The 14604-nt window shown below is 36.0% G+C and overlaps 1 protein-coding gene across 5 annotated transcripts in view; it reads left to right on the top strand.

Moving 5' to 3' along the window:
* Positions 1-14604, top strand: part of LOC131280545 (zinc finger protein 596-like) — a 112169-nt gene that overhangs the window by 57730 nt on the left and 39835 nt on the right. For all 5 annotated transcript variants that reach the window (XM_058307778.2, XM_058307777.2, XM_071218758.1 and 2 more), the window contains 4 exons: positions 10330-10422; positions 12033-12159; positions 13469-13561; positions 14066-14157. In XM_058307778.2, the coding sequence (XP_058163761.1) occupies positions 10411-10422; positions 12033-12159; positions 13469-13561; positions 14066-14157 (324 nt within the window). In that variant the 5' untranslated portion in view covers positions 10330-10410. The remainder of the gene's footprint in view (positions 1-10329; positions 10423-12032; positions 12160-13468; positions 13562-14065; positions 14158-14604) is intronic.

Here is a 14604-nt window from a genome sequence, read left to right on the forward strand (position 1 = left end):
GATCACACCTTGGATTTATTAAATGTTTTCCCTAAAGGAAGGGAATACAATTAAAGGTTGCATTTTCCCATAGATAAATAAGCTGAAAAGCACAGAACTTTGGGAGAAGAGCAAAATGTGGTTTGTCTCTGTAACGTGCCTCAGAGTTGAATAGACCTCAAGGTGGCTTCTTATTTTTTGTTTACTTGGGAGCTCCCTAAATTATGAGATGTGACCTTGCCCTTCCCTATTACCATTTATAAATACTGCCAATTTTCAAACACTGATTCTATCAAAGTACTATCATTAAAATATTTAAATTTTATTGGCATGTGATTTTCATTTCTCCAGTTATTAAATTCTCTTGCCAATTGAGGTAAACATTTTTCAATGGGTTGTAGTTAGTGGATTTGTCTTCACCTCCTTTTGTTCCTCAACGCACTCTGATATGAGTTACACATTCTGTACTTACATGCACTCCTTTGAGAATCTGCTTACCTCCATCTCAGATTACTGAAAACATCTTCACCTTACTAGAATCTTCAACAAATTCCAATTTCCTCCATTATCCATTTCTGTCCTGGTCTCCTAGACCACAACACTCTCTTGGGATTTTTTCTGGATCTACATTATATATTTCCAAGCTATTTTTGAAATATTAAATGTCAAAACTCATTAGAACATAGTCCCAGTCCTTCATTTCTATCTTTCTACCTAGGCAATATCTTCTACTCCTTTGACTTATTTATCATCTATGGTTATAGAACTTACACATTCCTGTCCAAATATCATACCTGAGTTCCAGTCCTTAAGATATATTCTGCACTGAGTTTCTCAATGTTTTATCATCAGTAATTTAGATGGACTCATCACCTTTTGAAAATCTTGCTCTTCTTTAATAATCCAAACTAGATTGAATGAAATTTCCTGTCATACAATGGCTCAATAAAGAAACTTTGGCGTTATTCTTTAAAAAAAAAAAAAAAAGCATATTTCTATGAGAGATTTACTATCTACAAAAACGAAATAAATCTAGATCATATAACAAGTAACTTTGCATTTTTTCCTTTAAATTGTCTCTTCTTAAGTGGGTTTTAAAGCACATAGAGCCAGACTGTAAGTTTATTTGCTAGAATGGCTCTATGCTTTTGGATAAGCCAAGCTCAGAGTTGTCCTCCAACATATACACATATTTTTTAAAAGTATCACTTTCTTGAAAAATATTGCCTGCAATTGAAGTGATCAGAAGGATCTGTGGGCTTGCTGCTTGGCATAGCATAATAGACACACTGAACTAAGCTAGGAAGGAAAATTGACTTCATTGGTTAGTGGAAGACAAGAGATCTTACCAGTCTGAAATTGGCCTCCTTGTTGAGGGTTGTTGTTTTTTTTTTACAGCTTTTATACACGTTTGCCACAGAGAAAGTTAATCATTAAGTTGAGCTCTCTGAGAATGGGCTGGAGAGTTTCTTTAGTGTTTTTCTCTTATTAACATCAAAATACACAATACTCCTGTGGTCTCTTAATTCTCAGTGTGATAAAGATAGAGTGAAGGATTACACATTTTCATTTTTTCTTAACGAAGAGAAACTAACAGTTAAGGTTAATATCAAACCAGATAGTTCTATGTGCTTTGTTACAGACACTTAATATGTACTCTATGGTGATTGGTAGGTTTCACATATATTACATTTTAACCTTGCTACAGAAACTAGTCTGAAAACATAGGGTTATATAAGAAAACCTAAAATGCATGATAAAAATGTAATGAAATGCAATTATTTTAATTTCAATAGAGTGAATTTTTAAAATGATAAAATATTGTGTGTTGTTTTTTTTATAAATACCTATGCCTGGAAAGGACAAGTGAGTTTATATGGCTGTGAGTCTCCAAAAAAGAGTTGGGAGGTCATCAGAGGGGTGATGCTTTATGCACACCTCAGCAGGGTACCAGAGACAGCTAGGTAGATGGAAACCCAGGTGCTGATTCCCCTGAGGGCTGCAGAGACCCACAGGTTCTATTGTCATGGCAGATGGCTCTGGAGTTCAGGGCCATGTCAGTTGGCCCTACTTTGGAGTTTGTGTTCCTGAGTGTGATGGAGTTGGACTCAGATATGAGTTGGACTCATGCCTCTTCTATTACTTTCACTGGACCTGTGGTTGGCATTTGGGTTGGTGTGTACTCAGGAAACCTGAATCTCTGGACTATCCATGTGACAGCCAGGCCCTGGGCCTCAGCAGACTTGTGGCTCCTACATTCTGGTTTGTTGGACTTACCCTAGCCAGCTGACAGGGAAGTGAAGAAAGTCAACCACCACACCAGGGAGTCAAGAGTGCCTACAGATGTAAGCAGGAGAATTGTATCCATTGTCTCCTTGTGGAATCTAAGCCCCCTCTTGATGTAGAGGGGGGACATAACCATCCCAGGGTCCACAGGATGGAGGAATAGAGTATGGATTAGAGTGGGCTACTGGTGTTCTGCTGAGGAACTATTATGATTAGTAAGGGAAGAAATTGTAGTAGTGATGTGGAGAGGGTGGCCACGGTGGCTGCTGATGGTAGGGAGATGGAAGAAGAGATATGGTGTGGGGGCATTTTCAGGATTTGGAGTTGTCCTGGGTGGTGCTGCAGGGATGAATGCTGGACATTGTGTGTCCTACCATGACCCACTGGGTGGCCTGGGGGAGAGTGTGGACTACAATTTGGACCACTGTCCATGTGGTGCAGCAGTGCTCCAGAATGTATTCGCCAGGTGCAGTGGATGTACTGCAATGATGGAAGAGGTTGTTGATGTGGGAGGGGTGGGGTGGGTGGGGTGGGGGGTGTATGGGGTCCTCAGATTTTTTTACTGTAACATTTAAAAGAAAATAAAGAAGAAAAAAAGCCTTTGCCTAAAATGTATTGCTTCATTTCTATACAGAAATAATTTATTTTTCTATTTTTCAAGATATATCTGAGTAATTTTGTAATTAGTGCATATGATGCTACTAACTGGAGAGATAATTAGTACTAGGCAAAGTGTGATCATAGTCTGCTGATGACTTCTAACTTCCACATCTCTTCAAAAGGGCTTTGATTCAAGCTTATTCTAGGGAGACTAAAATGAAAAATAAAGATTGTGAGAGAGAATCAGGTTACTGCCCTTAATTTCTTTCATTATTTGACTTATCATAAAAAGAACTAAGTTGAAATGACTGACAAATATTATCAGCAAATACTTTAGATTTTTTTCTTATGTTCTTGTTTTGTGTTAGGGTATTTGCTCCCTTAATGTCATGGTTTACTGGTACTGCTAATAGGTTTTAATTTGTGCACTAAAGTGAATGGTAAGTGAGTATTGATTAAGATTACCAGGATACTACTATTGCTTACTTTTTTATATATCTTGAAGATTAAAAAAGAAAAGAAAAGAAGCATATTGGTCTGTTAATACCTGCTAAAATATACAATTTTTTTTTGAGAAATGTATCATTACCTTCTTTTTCATAAAGTCCATACTTATGGAAACCAGCCATCTGGGGGATTGGATTATAGAACCATATGTTACAAGCTGGATATTTGGATAGATTCAATGCATAGTGCCTAATTATATTCAATAGGCCTAGTGCCTTAAATTATAGAATGTAGATCTGATTGCATTCATGCATCTAAATGGTGAAAAAGGAGAAATATTTTGGGGAGCAGGTTATTTGATACTGCCAGTAATTATTTAACACTACTAAAATAGTAAGCTTTTTTAAAACTCAAAATAAACTGAATGTATTATTAAAGCATATACAAGCATATATTAATAATAGCTTTAATTTCAAATTTCTTTAAAACCCAAATTACTCATACGGAAATCAACAGTGAAACTTAATCATTTTTTTTGAAACCCCTAATATTTGGAAGTTTGAATGTAGATGTGACATAATGAGACCTATACTGGATAGTCTTTCCCTTGCTTGATAGTAAAATGTGCACACTAGAACAATAAGAATTATAATGTTCTGAAAACTCTTTAGAAAATATAATAAGGTAGTGTTGTTTAAGGTTTTTGATGGGGGGTATCTAGCACAAGGTACACCTGTGGCAGACTTCTAGGGAGTGTGTGGGTACTAATCTTGTCATAGTGTTATATCATTGGGTAGAGACCAATACAAGGATGGGGATGTCTTGTATCCCCATCCTGGGGAGGCCAGAGGTTCTCAAACAGAGTGAAGGGGGGCTCTTGTGAGCATTGGTGGTTCTCAATTGGGGGGCAGTCTGGTGTGTCAAGCCCTAAGCATTGTTGCAAGTGTCTATGAATCTGCTTCTTCAAGCAGTGAATCTTGGTTGTCACTGTGGGCACCAAGGGGTAGGGGAGAGGGGAATAGCATAGATAGACGTGGGCAATAGAAATGTTCTACAAGATCATGCAGTGATGGATATAGGCCATGTTAAGTTTCAAAAAAAAAAAATTATGAGTATAGTCTAAAATGTAAACCATAATGAAAACCATAATGTAACTAAAAATTTAGAAAAGTGTACAGTCTCAAATATAAACCATAATGTAAACCAAAGTGGAACCATGGTTAGTAGCCATGTTTCAATATCTGTTCATCAACTGTAGCAATTATAACATCCACATGTAAAAAGATCATTGCTGGGGAAGGGGGAAAACAGTTTGATGTTAAATATATGGGTGCCCTCTATATTGTATATGTGGCTTTCCAATGATCTAAAACTTTTTTGAAGACAAAATTAAAAATTAAAAAAATATAGAGAGACACTGAGGAAGGAGTGGAAGAGGTTGCCTTCCCACTGTACATAAAGGGCAACATCTATTACAGTGGAGAAAGGCAAAATGTCAAAAACAATGTTTTATGGTATTTTTCATTTTTAATACCCCAATTTATTTTTACTTTATTTTAGTTTTTCTAAATTAGTATGTAATCTATTTCTAAATTTTAAATATCATTTCTGTTTCATTTTCCTACTAATGGAATTTGGCAATATATTAGACTTCATTTTTGAAGAATTTTTGAATCACAGAGGGGTTTGACTATGGCAGGAGAGAAGCACTGGTATGGGGTGTCATTGATGGGGGACACATGGTTGGGAGGGAGTTCTCTAGGGCATGTATATAGGGTATATACAAGTTTTCAGATATTTGTTGGTTATTGTCATAGTAGGTAATGTTGCACACAATTGAGGGTGTGCTGAGTTCCTAGCCATGGGACTTCTGTCACATATGCCAATGGAACAGCAACAATCCCCCAATTACAAGGGCAAAGACCAGTGAAGAAGGATGGCCCAATGATGGGCCCTTGGTACTGATGACTATGTTTAGGAGCCTGTGTACTTGAAATTTCAATTAGGCCTAGAGGTGTAGGGTGCCTGAGAGTTACCTCCTGAGAGCCTCCATGTTGTTTGAATGTGGCCACTCTCTAAGCCAAAAACAGCATGTAAATGCATTCCCTTCCCCCCAGCATGGGACATGACTCCTGGGGATGATCCTCCCTGGCATCTAAGGATTACTACCAATCACTAGATCGTGATGCAACTAGAAAAATACCTTCAAAGAAAGGGGAAATGGTAAAGGCAAATGAGTTTATATTGCTGAGACTTCAGAATGAATTTGGAGATCATCATAGGTGTCATGCTTATGCCCATCTCAGCAGGATCCCAAAGATAGCCAAAGTAGATACAACCCAAGGTACTGGTTCTTCTGATGGATATAGAGGTACACAGGTTCTTATGACAGATGGCTCTGGAATTCAGTGCCTTGCCAGTGGGCCCTACTTTGGCATTTGTGCTCCTGAGTGTGATGGAGTTGGGCTCAGATGTGACCTTTCTACACATACCACCTTTGTCACTTTTACTGAACCTGTGGCTGGTGCTGGGGTTGGTATATACCCAGGAGACATGAATCTCTGGGCTGTTCATGTGCCAGCTGGGCCCTAGGCTTTAGCAGAGTTGCAACATCTACTTTCTGGTTCATTGGACTTACCCAGGTCAGCTAACAAGGAATTGAGGATGGTCAACAACTACACCAAGGAACCAAGAATGTCTACAACTGCAGGAAGGGTAATCACATCCAACAGCCATGTGGGATCTAAACCCCATCTCAATTTGGTGGTGGAGTGGACATTGCCATCCCAGGGTCCACAGTATGGAGGAATAAAATATAGATTAAAGTGGACTTACTGGTATTCTACTGTGGAACTATTATGACTCCAGCAATGGAAGAAACTGTATCATTGTGTAGACACAGTGGCCATGGGATTTGCTGAGGGCAGAGAGAAGGAAGAAGCAGTGTGACATGGGGGCATTTTTGGGACTTGGAGCTGTCCTGAATGATATTGCAGGTGCAGATGCAGGACATTATATGTTCTCCCATAACCCACTGAATTGACTGGGGAGGAGTGTAAACTACAATGTAAATTATAATCCATGCAGTGTAGCAGTGCTCCAAAATGTATTCACTAAATGCAATTAATGTTCCACAGTGACAAAAGAGGTTATTGATAGGGGAGGAGAGGAGGTGGGGTGTCAGGTATATTGGAACCTCTTATATTTTTAATGTAACATTTTTTGTGATCTATGTATCTTTAGAAAAAGACAAATAAAATCTAAAAAATTTTTTTAAATTTCCTTGCATATTTTTCCAGCACAAATATTTCAAGTCATATGGAGTCATATGGATAAGAAAGTAATTTTAGATTTTAGTAATTCAGATGTATAGTTTAGTAAGAATCTTCTTGGTATTAGGTGCTTTAGAGCACTTAACCAGGACAACCAAAATCCATAAAAATATGGGGTGGTCTTTGAAAAAGTCAGAGGATTGGTTTTGAAAGTTTTAGAAAGAAGTGAATGACACAAGGTTTAGCTTGAGTATATTTATCTTTACTAACATCCAAGTTAATCAAGTTGTGTCTTTTGAAGATTAGGACTGATGATATCAACTACATAAAAAGATCAGTTTGCCATCAATATGGTGCTTTTTCTTGAGACAAAGAAGCTCTGAACTACACATGTTGTGAAAGTAGACTCACTAAAATTTGTGTTCCTTGCATTTTCAATCCATTTGTTTTCTCATGAATAAGAGAATTTTCACCAGGTGGGAGAGTCCTAAGTTATTTTGTAAATGATTTTAATCAAAAAGTATTATTTAATTTGACTGCAGGCCCAGGGCATGTGAGGTCAGGTTAACTTATTGTGGATATACAATATTCCTGGATTTAAAATTATTTGATCATTTTCAAAGGGAAACTTATTTAAACTAAAACCATTCAAGGAAGGGTTTATGCAGTTCAATAAGGGAGAGAGACCTAAATATGAACAAACAAATGTACAGTGAAAATTTATGTGAGTGACCTGAAGCAATAGTAGAATTGTAATATAGGCTATTGGAAGGGCAAACAATACCTTAGGTTAGGGCTCAATGAAAAGATATCCAAGGAAATGACAAAACAGAGACTGAAGGAACATGAGTATGATGTGGGAAAATGTTTAAGGGGATTTCCATGGAAATGAAGGATGGCTATAGTGTTCAGTGCTGAAATAATAGCTAACATGAATGTATCTGTGTTTTTCTGAGTGATGAATTGTTATTCAGTTCTTGAATGCCTGGAGGAGTCCTAACTTAAAATTACTTAATTTGAAGTGAAATATTTTGCTAAAATGGAAAACCTAATTTCATCCATCTTGATTGACATCTACATTAATTAGAGAGTAAACTTAAGAAGAAGAAAATTTATTTTGGATTTCTGGGATCATGGTTGTATCCTGTTGTTTTAGAGCCAACAGTGGAATAATTTGAAGCAATTGAATAGTTGTCTGAGATTGTCATGATAGTGTTCAGAAATGGGAGAGAAGGGGGGCTACAATTCATCCTTGAGATGTTCTAATACGGTTACAACAATGCCATACAGAACACAAGAGGAAGGAGTGACTAGAATAACTTGAATACACTCAATTGACTGAGATGTCCGAGAAGTCTAAGAAAAAGAAAGTTCCCACAAGGTCCAATTTGTCTTTAACCATGTTTTAGACTGAAGCACATGCACTTGATTTATTCATGGGGAGCTTTTGGAGATGGTAGCATGGTTTACTTAGGAAGAAATCTGTGAGATTATTTTTTTCTTTCTTTTTTTTTTGTCTTTATTTTTTTTAATATTACATTAAAAAAATATGAAGTCCCCATATACCCCCCACCCCTTTCATCCCACTCCTCCCCCCATAACAACAATCTCCTCCATCATCATGAGACATTCATTACATTTGGTGAATACATTTCTGAGCACTGCTGCACCTCATGGTCAATGGTCCACATCATAGCCCACACTCTCCCACATTCCACCCAGTGGGCCATGGGAGGACATACAATGTCTGGTAACTGTCCCTGCAGCACCACCCAGGACAACTCCAAGTCCCGAAAACGCCCCCACATCTCATCTCTTTCTCCAACTCCCTACCCCCAGCAGCCACCATGGCTACTTTCTCCACACCAATGCCACATTTTCTTTGATTACTAATCACAATAGTTCATGAATAGAATATCAGTAAGTCCACTCTAATCCATACTCCATTCTTCCAACCTGTGGGCATTGGAATGGTTGTGTCCACTTCATATCTATATCAAGAGGGGCCTTGGATTATTAAGTCATCAGTTATGGTTGTGTGAGAAAAGGGTAAAGGTGCTCATGTAGACATAAGGAATAGATCAGGCACAGGGGGCATTTAGGTTCATAATAGAAGAGACACAATAAGGATAAATGATGAATTGATTGTGATAGAGATTTCAAGAAAATACAGAAAAACAATTCAGTTGGAGACATTCAACTTAATCAGATGATAAACCTTTTCAGTGAGAGAGAAGGAGTAACTAATGAGGATGAGTGCATGGGTAACTAGACATTATGGTATTAAGTTGAGGTGATTTTTTAAAAATTGCATCATTCACCTGGTTATTATGATGTTAATCTCATCTGATAAAAGTAATGTGAAATGTATTCAAACTATCAGATTTGAAGGGATTTGAAGGGAGGATGGATTATGGAAGATGGAAGAATAACTCAATTATCAAGACAGCCCTTTTCCCAGGTATATTTGAAAGCACTAGAAGTTGTGATTCTGTATTTAGTCATAAAGCAAGATCTTAGTAATGTGCTGTCACATACATTAATAAGTATGACAGGAAATTTGAATCACCTCCTATGAGGACAAATGTGGAAAATGTTAAGATATTTATTGACACATTGGGTAAATACAGTTCCCAGGAAGCATATGGTGAAATATATGTTGGAATACATCTAGCAGTGAATATTACATGGGGCGAAAGCAAATGTTTGGGAAGTGGGTTCAATGCAATGGAGATTTCCTTGTGAAAGGAGAACCTTTTCATGGGTTTAATTGCAACAATATGAAGAGGTAGTTTTGACAATAGGGAGAGTATCTGATTTTTTAAGTGTGGCATGTTACCCTTAAGAAAATTGAAATTGGAATATAGGAAGAAAAATTAAAATCTAGCTGTGTCTTTGGCCACATAATTTTGTCATATTGCTTCAGCTTTTTGAACCACTATTTGGGACATTTCTTAATGAGTACATTAACCTTTATCAACTGGGTTACTGAGAAGATTCAATTATTAAAAATACGTAATTCTACAAACATGTTGAGTACAAACATTTTCTTCCTGGACTTGAGATGTAAATGGCTAAGTTAATCCTAGATCTGATCAATCCCATAATATGTATTCTTTTTTTACTTTTACTTTTATAATATATATTCCTGTGTTTCTTAGTTGATTTCCAAATACATGGGATGAGCTATAGAACTCAGCATTAAGGGGGTTGCGTGGTTAAACATTACATATGGAAGAACTAAGGTTTTATGACAAAATATCAGGTCAGGTTCATGATAGAGTAGGAAGGGTGTGAGAGACCAGAAGACAGAAATGCAGGTAAGAGAGCAAATGCTATTGCAAAAGCCAGTAATAACTGAGAAATTCGAGTCTGCTTCCTCTTGTGGTGAGGACCCAATTCCAGATGTGATTTTGGTCAGGGTTTCCTATGTTTTGGAATCAGGGATGAATTTAAAGTCTCTGAACATGATGGGCTAATTAATAGACCTAATTCATGGATTTTCATGTACTTATCTGTACAATGAGAATATTAATATATTACTCACTAGCCAGAGAAGACAAGACTTCCAGCATCTTGTCTCTCAGAAAGGAGGGTCCTCCCTTTATTTCTCTTGAGCACACCTCATGTTCCTTTTATTGATTGGGCTGGTGAAACTTCTGTGTGAAGCATTAGGCATTCATGACAAGTGGGCCTGAAAGTTGTGGTCAACATTTGAATCTTAAGATTCTTTCTCCATTCGCAGCTTATCCCACTTTCTGCTCATCTCATTCTGAGAATATCCAGAGGAAGATAGATGGCCAGCTAAGGTATTGACAATGCAATTATGCAATCACAGGTGAGTAGGAAATTCTTCTTTAACTGAAATCCCACCTCTGTTGTGAAAAGGTTCCTCCTACTGGTGTGGATATTCCAAGTGTATTCAGATATATTCAAGGATCTGAGCTTAAATTTATACAAGACCCTAATAGTTATGATAAGTTAGGGACTGAGCATTGAGTAATCTTTCCAAGGTAATTGCAAGAGTTGGTTCCAGTTTCAACAAAAATTGTATTCTCTGTATTTTCTTTTTCTCACACATCCCATGGCCTTATTGGATAAGTAGTGAATTCATGGATCATGTTGGTACCTGAGATTGGCCCTGGCACTTTATGAATACAGGTAACAGAGATGAACAAGAAGGGAAGTTTATAGCCAGTTGAGAGGCTATTTTTCATCTGTGTAGTCAATCCAACATTAGAGGTACTGTGGTGTAGGGGTAGGCATATTTGCCAGAAGCATGAGGTTAGAAAATTAAAGGAAATGAGGAATAGTTTACCCTCCCCAAATTAATTTTCTTAAAATTTTGATGGAATATATTTGTACATTTTGAAATATTTTTTAAAAGAAAAGTAAAATTCACCTTACCACTGTTGTTCAAATTTCCCAACTTCAATTTTCTAAATAAAATTTTTTCAAATTTTTAAAATGGATGCAAGGTTTAGGACATTTTTTCCTTCATTGTGGCTGTGGTTTCAGGAGCTTTAATACGGGTAGAATAAAATTTATTTCAGTGAAAATTTTTGAAGACTTGGAGAGACCAGAAGCAATGAGCAGGATTCTTTAAATCTTTCACACACAGAGGAGATGAAAATAAAAGTGAGACAATGAAAATGTATTTGTAGACCCCAGAAAAAGTTGAGATTGTGAAGTCTCCTTCCACAGGAATGATCAGCCTCAAGCAATGCATCAGTACAGCTCTCTCAGGAGAGCCTGGCTCATAACCCTGATCCCTCTGTATTTATACTTTACAATGAATATCTAAGTTATATAGCACTGAGCAAAGCAGGACCTGCTGTTTTTATACCTATTCATTTTAGCAGAATTCTGGATATTTCTACAAGTTTCCCTGCCATTTCAATTAATAATAGGCCTTTGAATTGAATTTAGATAGCAAGTAATTCACACATTTACTTGCATTTGTCAAAATGCAAAGCATATTCTTAAATGATTTTATGAAAGAGAGGAAAGTGAGTTCATCTGCATAGGAGAATACTCTAACCATACTCTTTAAAATGAAATATCATGTATATTGTTTTTCTTAAGTGTATAAATTTTCTTAAAATTGTTTGGAAAAATTGGTTTACTTTTAAATGTTTGAATGAAAGCTTTATAATCAGAAAGAAGGCATAACTGCAAGTTTATTGGGAAATTTTCAGGTGTATATAACATCTCATGTCATGTGATTTTCTTTTACAAGGGGGAGTTATGTACTCAGAGTGTGTATGTGTCTTAGAGTACATCTGAAAAGCAGATGACAATTAAGAATTGGTAATGATGTTACTGTAACCCATACATATTTTGAATTTTATATATACAGTTCTTCTTTAGTGCTAATATTTTGTACATCACACTCAGGACATTGGTTAGGATAGTGCTTTGTGAACACAAATTTCCCTGGTGTTTTAGGAGTATGTGACCTTCAAGGATGTGGCTGTAGACTTCACCCAGGAAGAGTGGGACCTGTTAGACAAATTCCAGCAAAAGCTCTTCAGAGAAGTGATGCTGGAGAATATCAATAACCTGGTCTCAGTAGGTGAGACTCTCAAAATTTATATACCACCTTTTCTGTCTTTTATCTATCTACCATCTATCTAACCTATATATTTACTTATATATTTATCATAAATCATCTTCCATTTATTTATTCAAATATAAGCTTAACCATATTGTATAATCTTTATTTTCTCTTATATTTTATATTTTATTTTAATACTTTTATATTCGGTAATAAAAAAATAAGACTCCCTAAATGGATGTTTCCTTATTTTTTTATTTTCTAAGTTCCTATTTATTTATTTTTTATCTTTTTAAAAGGTACATAAATCACACAAAATGTTACATTAGAGAAAAATGAGGTTCCATATACCCCACTCCCCACAACCCCCACTCTTCCCATATCAACTTCTTTCATTAGTGTGGTACATTCATTGCATTAGATGACTACATTTTGGAGCATTGCTACAAAGCATGGATTATAGTTTATATTGTAGTTTACACTCTCTCCCAGTCCATTCAGTGGGTTATAGCAGGATATATAATGTCCTGCATCTGTCCCTGCAATATCTTTCAGGACAACTCCAAGTCCTAAAAATGCCCCAATATCACACCTCTTTTTCCCTCTCCCTGCTTCAGCAACTCTCATGGCCACTATCTCCAAATCAATGATATAATTTCTTCCATTGCTAGAATCACAATAATTCTATACTGGAATACCAGTAAGTCCATTCTAATCCATATTTTATTCCTCTATTCTGAGGAGTCTGGGATGACAATTTTATGTATATCTAGGTCACCCCAATAGAATTTAATCTTTTTGAATACAACTTAATGTTCCTGAATCTCAATTTCTAACACCCAGTGCTGCTCTGAGAACTCAATGAATACATTTTAAATGGGTCAGTAATTGACTATGGTGAAGTAAGTATTCTGCTTCAAGGGCAATGCTGATACTTCAGAATATAGTATTAAAATTTTTTCGTATATCATTTTCCATATGGAATTTAGATCATTCTTTTGGAATTTATTGTTAATTGGATTAATTTTTAACATAATATTCAATCACTTTGAAAACAGGTTTCTCCCTGTTTAGAATATAGATGACACTGTAGTTTCTCTTTGTTCTAGTGCATGGGTATCTATAATCAGCAGTCCTTACTGAAATAGGCAAAAGATCAAGAGTTACAATTTTTATTGAAATATTATCAATGATCTGAGTTTTAGGTTTTGTTGCATTGCTGACCTTCAGTGTTTACCTTATTCTTTGGTAACCTGCCGTGTACATCATAATCATGTTCCATTACCATCACAATTCAAAATGCAGGTAACTTTTTTCATACAAACAGGATATCAAGTCTGCAAAAGAGATGTGCTTTCCCAACTGGAACAAGGAGAAGTGTTGATAGAAGGAATAGGATTTCCTGAATACTGCAGTTCAGGTGAGCTATAAGGATCTGTGCATCAGAAGAGGGGTCTCATGATATAGTGTGTATGTGATTTCTTTAGGTTTCCTTTCAAGAGCTGTGATTTCTCAAATATAGCTGAGGATATTGGGGAAATTTTAGTCACATGTGTTTATTCCATATACTTCTCAAGTTTTATCAAGTTTCATTGGCATTGTGAAAAGGATATTCAGTTGTTATTGCAATTAAAACTTCACATGATCTTTGTCCTGGTCCTCTTATTGGAATATTTTCCCCCTTTTTTACCTCCCTGATATCCCAACTTCTTTTTTCTCATATTCCATGCCTAAAAATCTTTTCTGATTGTAATGTCCTATAATGTTTACTTATCCCTAAAGTAATCATTAATTAGATATTCTTTCCAAGCTAATTGTGAATGTGGGAAACATACTGAAAAAGATACTTGCAATTTTCCAAAATTTTTGTCCCCCTAATGCTTTTCTAACAATTTCTTTTGTTTTTTTTTTTCAATTACCACAGGGAAGAAAAGTGCCTTGGAAACATATGATATGATAGAAATGATAGACTATCAACCTACCTTTAGGAAAAACACTTCGAAAATCATGGGATTGGTAAGCTTTATTTTGTGGAACCTAGTATTCCAAATAAATACCTAGGGATGGAATGAATTAGGAATTCAGTAAAATCATGAAATTGCAATTAATGTTAGGATTAAGTACTAATCCATCAAAAATCTGTGATAGTTTGAATTAAGGTAAAAATTAACCTAAACATGAACTCTTACCTGAGTTCTTATAAAAAGCAAATTGCATAAATAATTTTCACATACATAATTTTTGAAGCATTGTGAAGCTCAAAATTAGATACCTCTGTAATTAGATTGCTATAGTAGAGAATATCTGTGTGTAGGGAATAGTAAAATGTACATATGAAACAAATATGACATATTTTCCTTGGAGGCTATTATTAGTAGATTAGTCTTGGTTTCACATGCAGGGAAATGAAGAAATTCATTTCATGGACAAATGTCTTACAGTCTCCAATCTCATTCCCCACAG

Source organism: Dasypus novemcinctus, chromosome 12, assembly GCF_030445035.2.
Source record: "Dasypus novemcinctus isolate mDasNov1 chromosome 12, mDasNov1.1.hap2, whole genome shotgun sequence".
Taxonomy (NCBI): Eukaryota; Metazoa; Chordata; class Mammalia; order Cingulata; family Dasypodidae; genus Dasypus; species Dasypus novemcinctus.